This window comes from Ambystoma mexicanum, chromosome 1p (genome assembly GCF_040938575.1).
Source record: "Ambystoma mexicanum isolate Mex_15411 chromosome 1p, UKY_AmexF1_1, whole genome shotgun sequence".
In the NCBI taxonomy this organism is placed as follows: Eukaryota; Metazoa; Chordata; class Amphibia; order Caudata; family Ambystomatidae; genus Ambystoma; species Ambystoma mexicanum.
In genome coordinates this window covers 676,197,517-676,213,208 of record NC_090921.1, presented here as the reverse complement: position 1 = coordinate 676,213,208, position 15,692 = coordinate 676,197,517, and the positions used below count along the sequence as shown (strand labels likewise).

General features: G+C 42.8%; 1 protein-coding gene across 3 annotated transcripts in view; it reads left to right on the top strand.

The window, feature by feature from the left end:
* Window positions 1-15,692, top strand: part of CERS2 (ceramide synthase 2) — a 272,224-nt gene that overhangs the window by 160,503 nt on the left and 96,029 nt on the right. For all 3 annotated transcript variants that reach the window (XM_069649755.1, XM_069649754.1, XM_069649756.1), the window contains exons 2-3: window positions 10,297-10,470; window positions 15,382-15,499. In XM_069649755.1, the coding sequence (XP_069505856.1) occupies window positions 10,298-10,470; window positions 15,382-15,499 (291 nt within the window). In that variant the 5' untranslated portion in view covers window position 10,297. The remainder of the gene's footprint in view (window positions 1-10,296; window positions 10,471-15,381; window positions 15,500-15,692) is intronic.

The following is a 15,692-nucleotide window of genomic DNA, read 5'->3' as shown; positions in this document are numbered from 1 at the left end:
ATGTTTCAGCCACATTTTGTGTCCTTGCTTGATGTGGGGCTTTTTAAATGAGTTGTAGCCCCGTTGTGTATATTTCGCTGTCTTGAAGGGATTCGGGAGTAGAATCGTGGCTCAGATTTTGTTTTATGTGTGACCTGGAGTTCAGAAAAAGCTTGGAGCCCAATTGTATGACCTTCGATGACCTGTCGGGCGGTCCAACACAGGGTCCCACAGGCCTGTAGTGTTCACTTGGGGCTGCATGATCATGGCTCAGAATCTTTCTGGGTCTTTAAGTGATGCGACAGTGGAGATTCAATGTACACCCCCCAGTGATGATTCCTCAGGGCTTCACTGGCCTTCAGCGACCAACGTAAGCAAGGGTGTCTCAAAATGTTGCAACACAACCTCCCTGGACACCTATCTATTGCAACTAAGCCACCACTAAGGCACAATAACGCTCTTAATCCATCCTGTTTAAAATTGGTGTCTGTTGTAAGGTGGTACTGTGGGTGACGTATAGTATAGAAGAGCAATATCCCAATAAACATATCCGTTAAGTGGAATAATTACCCAACCCATTTAGTCGGGAAAATTCATAGACTGAAATAACCATTTCATCAGCAACTATTGACAGTGGAGTTTTTTTATTGTATTTTACTACGAGAACTCTTGTGGTTCTGTCCAAGGTACTGAACTAGCCCATGGGTACGTCTGTCATTACTAGTAGCTCTTGCTTGTTATCCAAGGTGCTGAAATGGCTCTGGGTACATTTTCGAACCCAGATGAGGACAAGGGAATGTTCAGTTATTCTCTCTTAGAGCACCTGACCGCACGCATTTAATGAAGATGGCAAGACCGTGTCCACGATGCAACAGGCATGTCAGGTGGTGGTCATTTTGGTGATCAATGTTCTCAGCGGAGCCTCATTTGGCCGCATACTGGGTCTTTGAGGTGATTTTAAAGGGGGCAATGTGGGTTTGATGCTTTCATGATCTGACTTCAGCTAAGGGTTTCCTCTGGGCTGGCTTGATGGAGCTCCTGGTGGCTGGGTCACCCTACCAAAAAAGGTCACCTGAAGGCTCTTTCGATGTAAATGCGTATATCGGTAGGCCCCCTTAAAGGCATGGTCCAGTAAAAATTTTTATTGACCCTACGGGTCGGCCATGTTTTTTTAAGCCTAAGTGGCTCGATTTTAGAAAACTTTCCTATGGACCTTACCCGAGTTTTCGTCCATTAAACGCACGCGAAAACAGGCACCAGGGAGCCGCCATTTCCCATCACTTGCCGCATCGCCCTGGCTGACCTGCTTCTGCGGCACTAAATCAAATCCCCCGCCCCTGAGCCTGACATTATCAAAACATTCATATTCCCCGCCTCTCTCCGTGACATTACTGTGCTGCGTAGGCAAACGCGCCCAGTCGTCTTCTACGTGACTCCACACAGAACCCAGAAACCAACACAGACCATCTCACAACACAGCGCGCCACAATTCGGAATAGGAAACTGTACTTTAAAATCAAACAGCAACACGGTACATTTGGTAAAGTACATTTATTTGACATTAAATGTTTAGAGAATATTCAGCAATTGCCATATGAACTCCGAAAGCCATTTATTTTCTTTTATCTGTATCCGCAAATCCAGATAAGTTTATATTGAGTCACGCACTGTTCCTTTATGGTACACAGGGTGCTGCTTTTCGTTAAAAGAAGCACTTTGGAAGCACGTTGAACCGCAAGGCTGTTCCATCAACTAGGCACTAGTCCATCGTAAAGGTTGATATGTTGCTTCTAGCCACTAGTACAGCGTAAGGGCATTTGGGCCCTTGGTGATCGTCCCATAATATGGTTAACGTGCTCCAGTTGTTCACACGAAGCTGCAGGTGTCTATTGAAGAATCCGTCTGCCAGTGTCTCAAACCGATGACAGTAGCAGAACGGGATCAAATACCTGTTATGACAACAAAAAAATTATTTTATTTATTACGGCCGATCAGAAACTATTTGCTTGCAAGGATAGTTCAATGGAGTATATTCGGCACTAAAATCAATGCGAAAAGTAACGAAATAAATCGAGGCCAACACACAATGAGAAACGACAGTTAGTCTACATGCGTGTGGAATGATATGATATATGATATGGCATTTGTAACAAGCCTATACACAAGTGTTTTAAGGCGCGACGAGGCAGGGGGGAACAAGGGCAGACGGACAACAATCAAACGAGGCCAGGTGTCTTTCAGATCGCGCAAGGGGAGAGGGGGTTAAAAGTGCTGTACATGGTTAGTAGAATACAAGATAAATAATAGGGCCAGCTGGTGGCAAGTGCAAGGTAAATGCCGGGAGAAGGGGCTGAAGGATGTAGAGACAGTCCCGTAGTGCAGGTAGGCAGTGCAGGGAAAAGTGGCTGGGCCAAGGACCGAGATCGGTGAGACCTGTGGACCTGCATGCCCATGTGCCCACTACGAACACGTTTTCCTTGCTTTTCCTAGCTCTTCATTCATTCATTTATTCATGCATCCATTCATTAATTCTTCATTCCGGTATAAAAGCGTCTAAAGATTTACTCACATTATATTTGAAATTTCCATTGTGTCTCTGCGTAATGCTGTCTGTAAATCCGACCGTGCTCTTGACAACGATTTTTCGTATACTGAACTGAAATGAAACTCGGTCTAGTTTCTGAATTTTCTGCCTTATCGTCTCTTAAGTTATTGCGCACCCCCTTCAAATGAAGTTCTTTCGCCATGGTCCCTGTCTCAAGGTAAAAAAATAACAGACCCTTATACTTCCAGTGCGACTTGTGGGCCTCTTCTGGGCGCGAGCTGAAAATCAAAGCCGCTGTCCTTCGCATTCTTTATTTGCAACATCCCGTAGTAAAGGCATCTGTGAGAACTTGAAGTTTAGAATCCCTCTATGTAGTGCTCCACAATGTGCAAATGCGAACTGGCTTCTCTCCCAAATGCCACAGCCCGCTTGGCGCGTTCTAAGGCCCCCAATTTTGTCCCCGTTGTCTGCGAGCTTTGCAGCCCCAAAGAATCAGAACTATGGAGGAGAGATTGGAAAAGGGATGTTCAGTTTAAACACAAGATGAAGTGTAGTCCAATTGACTGGAAAAAAACATAAAATAGTCCCCAGCACAAACATTTTTTTTAAAGTTATGAACTGTTTGTAACTAACCTTTTTTTGGTTTTTTTTCTTTGCAACTTTTTTGACTCGACCTTCAACATCTGCACGCTGTAGCTCCGATTCGTTTCCGCATGTCCTCCCTTCCTCTTGTGCTGCAACGACTATATTTTCTGTATCCGCATAGACAGCACGGAATGAGGCTCCATCGTCTCCCTGAAACATAGTACTTTCATTACTATGTATCAAAATATTGTTAGCATAAAACACACGTGAGGACGAACACACAGGTACATCTCAATAGCCAAACACAATTTAAACATTGTGTGCAACAATCAAAGGACAAGTATTCGACCAGTGATGATCTATTTCGATGGAACTGTCAGTATCCATACCTCTGGCTCTGCATGGACTGCCATGAATGATTGTATTGGAGAGGAGGCATCAGCATCTCCCTGAAACACAGTACTTGCATTAGTATGGTTTTCAATATTGGAAACATAACACACACTTGGGGTCGACGGCACAGGTACATATAAAGAGATAACCACAAATGATGCATTGTCTAAAAGAATCAAGGAAAATCTAAATATGATCACATTTCATCGAGTTATTTCTCCGATTTATTTACATCTGCATCATCTAAATGGGGTGTTGTGATTGTAGTGGAAGCTCCGTCGTCTCCCTGAAACACAGCACTTGCGTTAATAGGGAAGAAAGTATAGCAAATGGAATCGCGTTATATGATCACGCATGATGGAGCTGTCAGTATCCATACCTCGTGCTCCTGAAGAATATCTATGTATGTTGCAAATGTAGTGCGCACTTCCGAAAGCTGTTGCGCCGATTCGTATACGCATGGTCCCGCTTCCACTTCCCCTGGAATTACTTGAATGTCAGGCTCTGCATCAAGTGCAGGGGTTGACGCTCCAACTGCCTGAAACATAGTACTTGCATTAGTGAAGATTACAATAGTGAAAACATAACACACACCTGGGGTCGACAGCACAGGTACATATCAATGGCTAACCACGAATGAAACATTGTGTAGGACAATCAAACGACAAGAATTCCAGCTCTGATGATGACGCTCAATGGAGCTGTCAGTATCCATACCTCCTGCTGGTGAAGAACATCTAGAAATGTTGTAGATGTGGCGGACGCTTCAGCATCTCCCTGAAAGACAGTACTTGCATTAGTATGGATAACACTAATTATAACTGAAAACAAACACCAGTGGACGATAACTAAGGTGTATATCAATTGGAAAGCACTAACCAAACATTCGGTAAAATAATTACACAATAGAATAAAACTATTACTTGACATGCATAAAACAAGTCTAGCGGATTAGCCTAGTAAGATTACCTGATACGCGCTAGAAGTGGTTAACTGCGACCACGTCAAGGATGTAGAATGTTCTTGCTTCAGATTCAAGGGATAGTCAAGTAGTTGTAAAGGTAAATTAATGATTGATAATGAAATGCCAATATTAAAAATAGCCATGTAAGGCGACAGAATACTTGAAAAATGCTCAATACAGCACAGTTCCCTGTTCCTATATATATATATATATATATATATATATATATATATATATATATATATATATATATATATATATATATATATATATATATATATATATACATATATATACATTTCGTTTGTGGGTTATGAAATCGAAAAAGAATATATTGATAAATGTCATTATTCAAAAAGCTATACACTCATATCAATATCAAAATTATTACAAGGGATAGAACACCTACAATATCAATGAATCCATTCGGCTACCTACACACTACCGCAAGGCCTAAAGCTAAATCCGGACACTTGACTCACCGGTGGCGGAATGTGGACGAATAGAGTGGGAATAGGGTTTTCGAGCAATTTCCGTGTCGTTCGCCGTTTATTCTTCTTTGTTACCCAAGATGTTGGTGTACATGTCCAAGGAAAAGTGCCGGCTGCAGATGCGGTATCGATCACCCCTCTTGTCCTATAAGACTTGTTGGACTCTACTTTCCAGCTCATGCAGTGGATATCCGCAATGTCTGACCCATTCTCTTATTCGATCAACAGTTTTCGTGAATACATGCATTGTAGTGCCTTCAGATTTCGCATGGGTCTTTGAAGGGCAACCGCTAATCGAACAGGCAGGCATTGTTGATAAATCTGAAAAGTAAATATCGACATTATTATACAATCTTCATGAATAAAGATTTGATACAAAAGTAAATGAATCATACAATGATCAATGCAAGGTTTGTTTTGGTCGCCGGAACTATACCAGTTCATTATGTGCAGCTTAGTATTTGCATAAGTTGCAGAAATGTATAAATGATGTGACTAAAATCTGAACATGTGACTCGTCCCTTGGATGTTCTGTCTTGCACGAGAAGGAAACATGCTTACATTATAGACTGGACCCCCAAAGGATGCAATTCGATGACAATAGACAAAGATGAAAATAAATAGATCTATTGATAGCATAGCAATGGAAACTCAAGTATATAGCAATGAGACCAATGAACATAGCACTATTGTGTACTCTACTCGCAAATGGTTAGAAATTTAAAAATCTGCGAAATATAACTAGGATACATGGCCTTAACTTGACCAACAAACAGTTGGATTCAGCAAGCAGAGCAGTATGTTGCAGGAGAATAGGTGGGTGGCCACAGGTAGCACACTGATGGGTTTGCTCTAAGCGGTCACAGAAGTTCACGGATAGCACAACGACGAGCAGATTAGCGTAGATCTCAGTGGTTGCCAGGTAGCACATTCAGGAGTTGACTTGCAAAGCACAAAGATGTTCTCATGAGACATATCAAGTGGTTTATAAAGTATTAGAAACAGGGGTGTGTTTGTGAATGAATGACGTATGTATGTCGTGGTTTTAGGGGGGCGGCCTGCTTGAAGGGGAGGCCTGGCTGGAGACACAGGGTCCGAGGAGGCCATGTGAGCGATGGCCCCTGGGCGTGGGATACCTTTTGAAGTGTACATGCTGTTTGGCACCTTGGCCGTTTGCGCCCCAGACAGCCCCACATGCCAGCGCTCATCCCCGAGTGCGAACCGCCTTTGATAGAGGGGGTGGGATGGAGGGGCCTGGGGCGTGCAGATAAGGCACTGGAAGACTGCTGAATGGAGACACACTTGTGTGGTTTGCAGGGGGGGCGGCCTGCTTCAAGGGGAGGCCTGGCTGGAGACACGGGGTCTGAGGAGGCCATGTGAGTGATGGCCCCTGGGCGTGGGATACCTTTTGAAGTGTACAAGTAGTTTGGCACCTTGGCCGTTCGCGCCCCAGACAGCCCCACATGCCAGCGCTCATCCACGGTTGCGATCTGCCTTTGATAGTATATCGTTGCTTATCAATAACAAATGCCACATAACGGAGATTCTTGTGAGCACAGACCCACACTTCAACTGGTGTATTATAGTGGTCAAGACCCTTAACCTAAGGCCTGTATAATCCAATGGTAATTGTTAGTATAGATATATGTGTGACTTTTATAGAGACATAACCTACTGAAAGACTTTGAACAAGTGTTATTTAGTGCATGCATTATCGAGAATATGTTATGTTAGCTTAGATAGTGACCACCCTGCGTCACAGCGACCAGACCTTCACCCATTCGGAGCCCAGATGTCTGATGTCCATCCTTGAATGGAGACACACTTGATTCATTTAAAAAATCGAAACAACCGTTGTTAAAATATATGTGGTGTTTTATTTTGTATCTTATTTTCATGACACAAAAATACAAGACTTTAAAGATTATACAGGTCAGGTTGCAGCACAGCGAGAGAAAATCCCCTGTACTGACCGCTGTCACTCGGGAACGTTTCTCTTATGGCACAGGCGGGTATCACTCTTCGAACGCGGTGTCCAAGCCTCCCGTGGAGCCACCATGTAAAGGAACGATAGGCCACCGGCCTGTACCACCTGTGAAAAGGAATGAAACAAACTGTTTTTAAATGACCAAGATAAGTTTAATAAACGTTTGTTGTCAATGACAATTCTTGTAACTAATGGCATTCTGCACGGACAAATGCTATCTAGACAATGCACACTATTGAACGACTTTCATGCGTTACTATGATATGAATATATAATTTTGGATATAGTAGAAGAACATGAAATAGGAGTGGCATGACAAGCAGAGTATACTTACTCGTTACTCGGATTACGAGGACGAACAGTTGCGTGAAGTTCGTGCATAAGCACCATCATTATTCTCAACACGGCCCGTGTGAGGCAGGCTGCCCTGAAGTCTGGCAGCTAGGTGATGCATTGCGGTCGTGGCTCACCTTCCGAAATGTAGGCCAGGCATCCCGAGTTTTCTCGGCAGCAGCAGTTCTCGTCCTCGGTTGGCATTAGCTCGCACTGATTGCATGTGCACCAGGTGGAGACGCCGTCCATGCGACTAGGCCCAGGCTCTTCATCGGTTGAATCGTCCTCCCAACTGCCGTCCGAATCCCCATCGTTTTCGCGTGCTTCCCTTTCCTGTAGTTCCTCCTCGGTATACTCGGGCTCGTACATGTAAGGCATTATTATAGCCATTGTGTGGTAAACAAAGTAAAATAATTTACAGAGATGGTACAGGTGTTCACACGGGCTACAAGCGGCGAAGGTAGCTGACCAGAGCACATTAACGAGTCACAGAATACTCAAAGTAACAGAGAGGAATGCAATCGTAAATCTGCTGCAGTGTCTTGGGAAACGGTCTGTTTATACTTATTGACGAAAGATGTGTCCTGCCATTTCCATGGCGACACGTCAATAGCTAAAGCGCAGCGATTGATGACACGACACGAGACGTGCTTTGGCGTTGGGAAATGGGCGGTACGAGTCTGCTGATGACAGGCTCAGGGGCGGGGGATTTGATTTAGTGCCGCAGAAGCAGGTCAGCCAGGGCGATGCGGCAAGTGATAGGATTATCACAAAATGGCGGCTCCCTGGTGCCTGTTTTCGCGTGCGTTTAATGGACGAAAACTCGGGTAAGGTCCATAGGAAAGTTATTTCTAAAATCAAGCCACTTAGGCTTAAAAAAACATGGCCGATCCGTAGGGACAATAACTTTTTTTTTTTACTGGACCATGCCTTTAACCACGGGGCATCCTGGCGGTTGGAAGAAACAGCCCCACGAGAGTCTGCCAAAGTAGGTGCATTATAAGTATGCCTACAGGCAGTCCAACGGCCCATGACAATCAAAGAAAGACAGACAGACTGTGGATCTCTTCAAAGCTCGGCTTAAACGCCACCTGCTTGCCATAGAGGGAGCACCCCCCATGAGTAGCCTCAAGAGCGAATTGTACACCAGAAAGTGCCAAAAGAAAAGCTGCTGCGTTATTGGTCCTGCTTGCGCAGTTGCGTTTTTTTTTTTTGGCTTTTGTAAAATCTCCTTATCCAACATGAAAGTATTCATCAAAGTTAACCAATCTGACGTGAACTGGGGATATGGTTACACTGTTTGTTTTTTGCCAAGTTCGGTGAACACTCTTAGACGAAAGCAAAAGTTACAGGGTGACCTCTTTTTGTTCTCACATTTTCCTATGCAAAGTGGCATATAACCTGAACATTTTTGCCATTACTCATGCACGACAAAAAGAATCTGTAATTCTGATCAGGCAAATTGTAGATATTTACTTTTCGAGAATGGTTGTATAATTTGGTCATGTGCATTTACGATGTGGAAAAATGTGCATTACAGAATGTACTTCAAAGATGATGTTAACATACACCTGCTTACCATATGTGCAGTCGGGTCAGATACAGGCAATTTTACGATCGCTCTCCCCCTGTCCCCCCTCTCCCTCTCTCCATTGGCGAGGGATTCATTGACTCTTGGCTAGTACGCAATAGTGTGCTGTGTGCATGTGGAGAATTGAATCGCCAAGTGACTTGGTATGCCTGGCTACTAGCTTGAAACATGACATTTCTACCGCTGGTTAAACGAGCATTGTGGTGCAGCGTGCGCCATGGTTTGAAGTATGGAGGACATTGTTTATACTGACTGACTGACTGAAGGAACATTCATGTTGGAATGTCCAATATATGTAGACTTCACTTTTTATCAATAGTAACCTTAAACTGCCTGTTCAAGTGTTTTTATTTTTTTCTAGTATTTCTTTCTATATCTCATAATTTATGTGTTGACGCAGCATATAGAGTGCTCCACTAGCCTATGGATTTGTTTTTTGTGTGCTTTGTGCACACCCCATGGGGGAGCGGCTCCCAATGATGGCTTGTACATTGTTCATCTCCTTTTCACGTATTCATTTAGGCCCATTTTGTCTAGCAGAAACCTCTAGCTGGGGAGTACAGCGAGCTGTTCTTTAAGAGTGCCTAATACATGAGTGACTACGTAGTGGGCGCGCAAGAGCAGGTGCTTACCCAGACACCCCTTAGCCAGAGCAATCGGATGGCATCTATTTGAAAAACAAATGTTTAGTTTCGAGATAAAAAGTAGCCAGGGTAGTTACACGCCAGGTGGTGAGACATGCGGTAAAAGAAAAAGGCCTACCCGTGGGGCTCTGCGTTCTTTTGCTAGTAGAGTGTACACAAGCCCACACATGCCTGCCAGCATTTCCTTTTACTGGGAGGGGAGTGGGACTGTAAAATACGGATCCCTTATTTGTTGGATAATTTCAGAGGTTTTCCTATGGGACATGTGCTTTTTGTACTTCACCAGTCACCAATGTAATGGAATATCTTTGGGGAAAAAAATCTATATGGCCACAACTGCTCCACAAGCACTCCAATATAACTGGCATTTGAAGAACTAATCAATTGCATTTGTGTTTTAGAAATCTAGCACTTTTCTCAGTATCCTACTGTTGTATGTAGTGTCCATGTCAAATAAGAATTAAAAAGGTCAGTTATGGGTGCATTGCCAGAGTTTGTGATCTCTAGGCAGCCCCCTGTATTTCAGAGCAACCAACTATGAAACGGGAGGTTCTCACAATCTTATTTAGGGAATGTGCCAATGTATTACTTTCACAGAAAGATCTTGATGGTAAAACCATGCAAGTGAAAAATGTTTAAAGTGCATGTGATTAGGTAGTAAGGACAATGTGGGAGAAATGGACCAGCCACACTTACTTGGCTGTACACAGCCAGTGATCCGCCAGTAATTTCATGGTCCAGCATGTTGCTCATCCGTGCTAACACCCTACATCTCTTCTCTCAGAATGTTCCAGACCGTATACGAATATATTTGGTGGGACAACCTCTGGTTGCCCAAGGAGCTGACTTGGGCAGACCTCGAGGACCATGATGGGCTGGTCTACGCCAAAGCTTCGGACCTGTATGTCTCCCTTCCTCTCGCCTTTCTATTCCTCGTCATCCGTCTTCTTTTTGAAAGGTAAGTGACTGTGACCCACAAACTGTGCTGGTTGAGCAGGCTCCTTCCTGCACAACCTTCAGAAAAGTGCACTATTGACCTTTGAAAAAGTGTGGCTGTGAGCAAGAACCGGAGGTTATGGCTGGACGTTTTAGAATGAATCTTAACCTCTGGCACTGCTGAGCAACTCTCCAGACCATTGTTCTTCACCTGTCGAGCCTTTTCGGAAAGGGGAAGACCATATGAAAATCAGGCTTGGTCCCACCCCAAATTAGACATTCCAGTCAGAGCTGCTTGGTCACCTCCCTTCTGAACAAGACCACAAGGAAACCCTAGACATGTTTCTACCTCATTGGGCATCATCATTGGGGTGGTTCAGGACCCATGTCTCGGCCTACCCGTCCCACTTGGGGTGACCAAGAACTTTATTGAATCAATTAGCCATTTTCTATTCCATTGTCCGCTTTAACTCTCTTGGGAGAAAGGCTGTTTCCTTACATTGCAGAGAACAAGATATTCATTACAGCAATGTGTTTTAGTTTTTTTAAAGTCTCAAATGACACTGTAGTTGGTGCCATTGCAAAGTTTTTATGTTCAGCTTGGTATCCCCGACTGAGACATGCGAGTTCAGTCATGTTAAAAGCACCAATTTTAGCACTTTAAGATGCAATGACTTATTACTGTTTTTTTGTATGTTCTGTTTTTAATCCTGTGAAGTATTGCTTTTTATCAATTTTTGTATCGGAATAAGGCTATTTCTTAATTGAAGAATCCTCTTGTCTTCTGCACTCCCTCCAATTCACCAGTGATTTTCCAGAAAGCACAAGTTACTCTAAACCTGAAACTTGAGGGAATCTCCCACATAACTAACAATGTCCCTGTTTTGTAAAATAAAACCCCAATATCACCAATTATTTTTGTTTTGTTTGTGTGTCATTTCAACATGAACTTTTCACACACATGAATAGATTAAATTAGTATACATAAAACATAATTTCACTCAGTGATACATTACATTTCTTATCAATAAAAAGACAAACAATCTCTAAAACCTGAAATTTAGGCAACACAAATCCGAATAGAATGCATTATTCAGAGTCACTTGTCAACATACATAAAAGGGAATCATTCCTTACTTTGAGTTTGTGAGTAAATGCTTCCCAAACCTTTCCCAGGGCAGTAACTCTCAATAGATCACAACCCGACAGAAAATTCAACCCAAACATCTCACCACCTATATTGACTGTCATCCGTGAAATGAATAGCATACCTAAGATAATATTTGATCGTGGATTTGCACAAAGTCTAAGTGATTCAGTTGTCTCCAAGTCGTTACATAAGCATCACTTACGTTCTTCTATAGGCGATTGTGACCATGAACCCTTTATATACACAACTGGTAATTTGTTCAAACCCATTAACATAAATGGGCATCTAGAAGTAAGACTGGGAAACTGGTATAAATATTTTTGCAGCAACCTATTTGGAAAATGGAGCATAGAATATGTACGCAATGAGGACCATCTTCCAATATGTTCCTGATTTAGTGTCCAATCCCGTTCCAATGTCTTCTTTTTGAATGAGCTCAGTAAAACACCCAGAGCCTCGGACCTATCGGGGGACCATGAAAGATATTTAAAGATTTTTTCTTTTTAATCTCCTCCCAAGATTCTCCAAGTACCCCCTCCCCCCAATAATTCTTAAAGAGCTGAAGGATTGATTGTTTCTCTGTGCGCATGATTTTAATGCACAAGTTACCTCTATTTATGCTTCTAAGAGTAAACAATGAGGTTATACTTGGCTCTTTTCTTCTGGCTTGAATTGGTGTAGCTTTTGAAAGGGCCAGTACACAACACCAAATTTGTCCTTCTAATACATGTGCCCATTTTTAAAATTCTAAATACGAACACTCCAGGGCATAATTCTACTAGACGCTCCGTTTTGTCAATAAAGAATAATCATACCGGATAGATTGTATCGATCAAGAGTTGACAAAATTCTTTGACATCTTGGTGGCAATTGCCCTGGAGTGTTTCTCAAAGTGCTTCCCTGACGTTAGACTCATCCTCCTAACCGAGGTACCTGTAGCACTGCACTTTATGCATTAAGCACACAGGGGTCACAATACGCATTTTATCCTTTGGAAATTTACCCACTCGCATAAATTTAGATTTCTCCACATTGATAGACAGTGTTTTCCTTTGCATATACAGTGAGGGCATTTGCACTTCTACAGATACCAACATATGTAGTGTCACAAATAGCTAGGTCATCTGCATAAGTCAGGTATAATATTTTAGAAGTGTCCAGCTTCATTGGAAATAGATTTACTATCTGAAGACCTTCACCAATATCCACCATAAATACGTTGTTTGAAGCAGGGGCCAAAAGCACCCATGCTTTACTTCTGTACTCATCTTTATGGGAGCCGATAGATCACCCATGCTGTTTAACTTAACTCTAGCTTTGTTTTGTTCATGCAAGGGTTGGCAAGCATGGTGTAACTCTACTGGCATTCCCAATGTACATAATTGTTCCCATAGTTTACCACGATTAATGGTATTGAAGGTAGTTGCGAAGTCAACAAACAATACATATAATGGTAGTGCATGTTTGCTCTTCACTTTATGAACCGAATCATTAACAACAAATGATACAGAAAGGGCCTATCCTGCAACTATTACATGTCTGCAATTGGCTTAGTATGCAATTATCAATATCCTGTAAGATACATTTGAAGAACATTTTGCTGGGGCTGTCCAGTAATCGTAGAATTCAATAATCCGGGGGATCTTCTTTTTTAGCAAGCATAAATATAGGGATAAAGTGCAAGGATCTCCATGAATCGGGGATGACACCATACTCTTATTTGATTAAAGAGAGTTAGGAGTATATCAGCCCAGAGCTCCGGATTCACCAACATTACCACATTACGGACCCCGTCTGGTCCTGGTGCTCTTAATCTCATTAGGGTCCTAATGATGGGAATACGCTTCCCCCCCCTCTCAAAACTAAGGCTGTTCATCGATTGAGGATATAAATTGGGTATTTTAGGAGCATCATATGTATCCCCCAAATAGTCTTCCCACTGTTTCGAGGCTATCTGGTTTACCATAGAGTTCCCTTGTTCCTTACCTCTAGAGGTAAAGAGATGCCACATTTTGTTGGTATCACCCTTTCTTTTAGTTTCATACAGTGTTCTCCGCGTGGCAGTACTAGAGGATAATGTATATCATCTCAACCAGTTGTGATATCTATTTTTCACTTTCTGAATTCAAGCAATCATACTATCCACATCGGTGGCATTCATACGTTCGTACCTGATGTCCTGTCTCTTATCTCGTATTTTCAACTTTATAGTTTTGTCATAGGGATGGGGATGTTTATTGCCCATCTTTATCACTGGACTATATAATCTCAACAGCAAATAAGCCGTAATTGCACTGATCCAACTTATTATATTGGGGTTGGAAAAGTTGTTATATACCTTGTATAAAAACTGGTCCATATGAATGGTAATGACCTATATTTTTGTCAAAACCAACCTATTTTACTATGGCAATTTCTTTCTTGAATTCCCCACCCCCATCCCCTTGCATATCATGGCCAATCATCTGGCCATTTTCGAAGGCTACCACGATTTTAAGAATTGCATGGTCACTAAAGCTATTGAATGGCACCAACATCAATCTTATTCCACTATATAATGCACTACTCTCAAATAGATAGCCCAAAGTCGATTTTCTTGAGCCCATTATCCATGTATTATTCTGAGAAATCCCCTGGGAATGACCCATTTATCAGTTGTAATTCTAGATCACTGATAAATTCGATCCATGAATATGCCATTCATATACTAGACACATTTTTAATTAGGGAGGGAAGAGGGATAACCCCTTTTTTGCTGTTTGGAATATGGACCAAGTGATTCATGTATAATTGATTGCATACTCCTTGTTTCTTTGCCCCTGGTGGATCGTAAACGTTTACCACAAGTATACTATAGTTATAACTACCAGTGCTGGTCATTGGGCCGGCTCTCGGCGGGTCCGAGATCCGGAACCAGAAATGGAGCCGGATCACGGGATCCGGCCAGAGTCAGCCGGACAATTAACCGCCTGGAACACTCATAAAACTTTTTTTTTAAACGCCCGCGATGGCGGCTTTGCCTTTTACCGCGGCTTTGGCACTGATGTGTAATGCATAATGCTCACTACATGTACAACTGATTCCTTTCAGTTGTACATGTAGCGAGCATTATGCATTACACACCAGTGCCAAAGCTGCAGCAAAAGGCAATGCTGCCGTTGCAGGCCTTTCTTTTAATTTTTTTTTTTTAGTATTTTATTATTTATTTATTTTAGGTATTCCAGCATTTCTGGATGCACACTACGAGCCCCGGCCCCTCTAGACCATGCCCCCTCGGGCACCGCCCCCCCAAACTCCTCCCCCACCTCGGCACTTGTGTTGTGGGATCCCCCACTGCATTTTTTCCATTTCCACCACTGATCACTACAAAGAACCTTGATCGTCAGGACATTCGGATTACAGGTCACATGCGTGATCACTCTTGCCTCTCATATATGAGCATAGAATAAAGTCTATAGTCTTCTCAGGGTCCCGCCATGTCATATCGCAAATAATGGCTGCAGTGCTGGCTATCTCTGTACAGCTGCGCGAACATGAAATACTGCCGGTTTCAGCAAAGGCAACCACATGTAATGTAATGTGTGTAATGATTGTACTGTGATCTGTGGATTCTTTTGGAACTTATGTTCTAAACATCATTATTAGACATTCCAGTGGCATCTTGATGCCAGTCTTTTCATGATCAACGGAAATTGCGTACGACTTCGGAAAAGTTATCTTTATTGGCGATGATACCAACACTGGAAAGTCACACATTCACGTCCTTTTGCTTTCTCATTCCAGATATGTGGCAACCCCATTCTCCAGAGTCTTGGGCGTGAAAGAAAGAATCAAGATCAAGGCTTCACCGAACCCCATCCTAGAGAGGTTCTATGCCGCATCAAGCAAGCACCCCAAGCAGGTACCTACTGATAGACAGTACAGGCTTGGAAGGGACTCCAAGGGGTTGGTGACACATTGTCACCTTTCCTGCCACGCCACCGCAAGTCGTGGTAGTGGTGAGGGGTGGCGCTGATCTGTGGTCCTTGCCGGTCTCAATTCTGACTCTTTGCTACTGTGGCACATCTTCATTGTGTAGAAGGGTCTCTGCATGT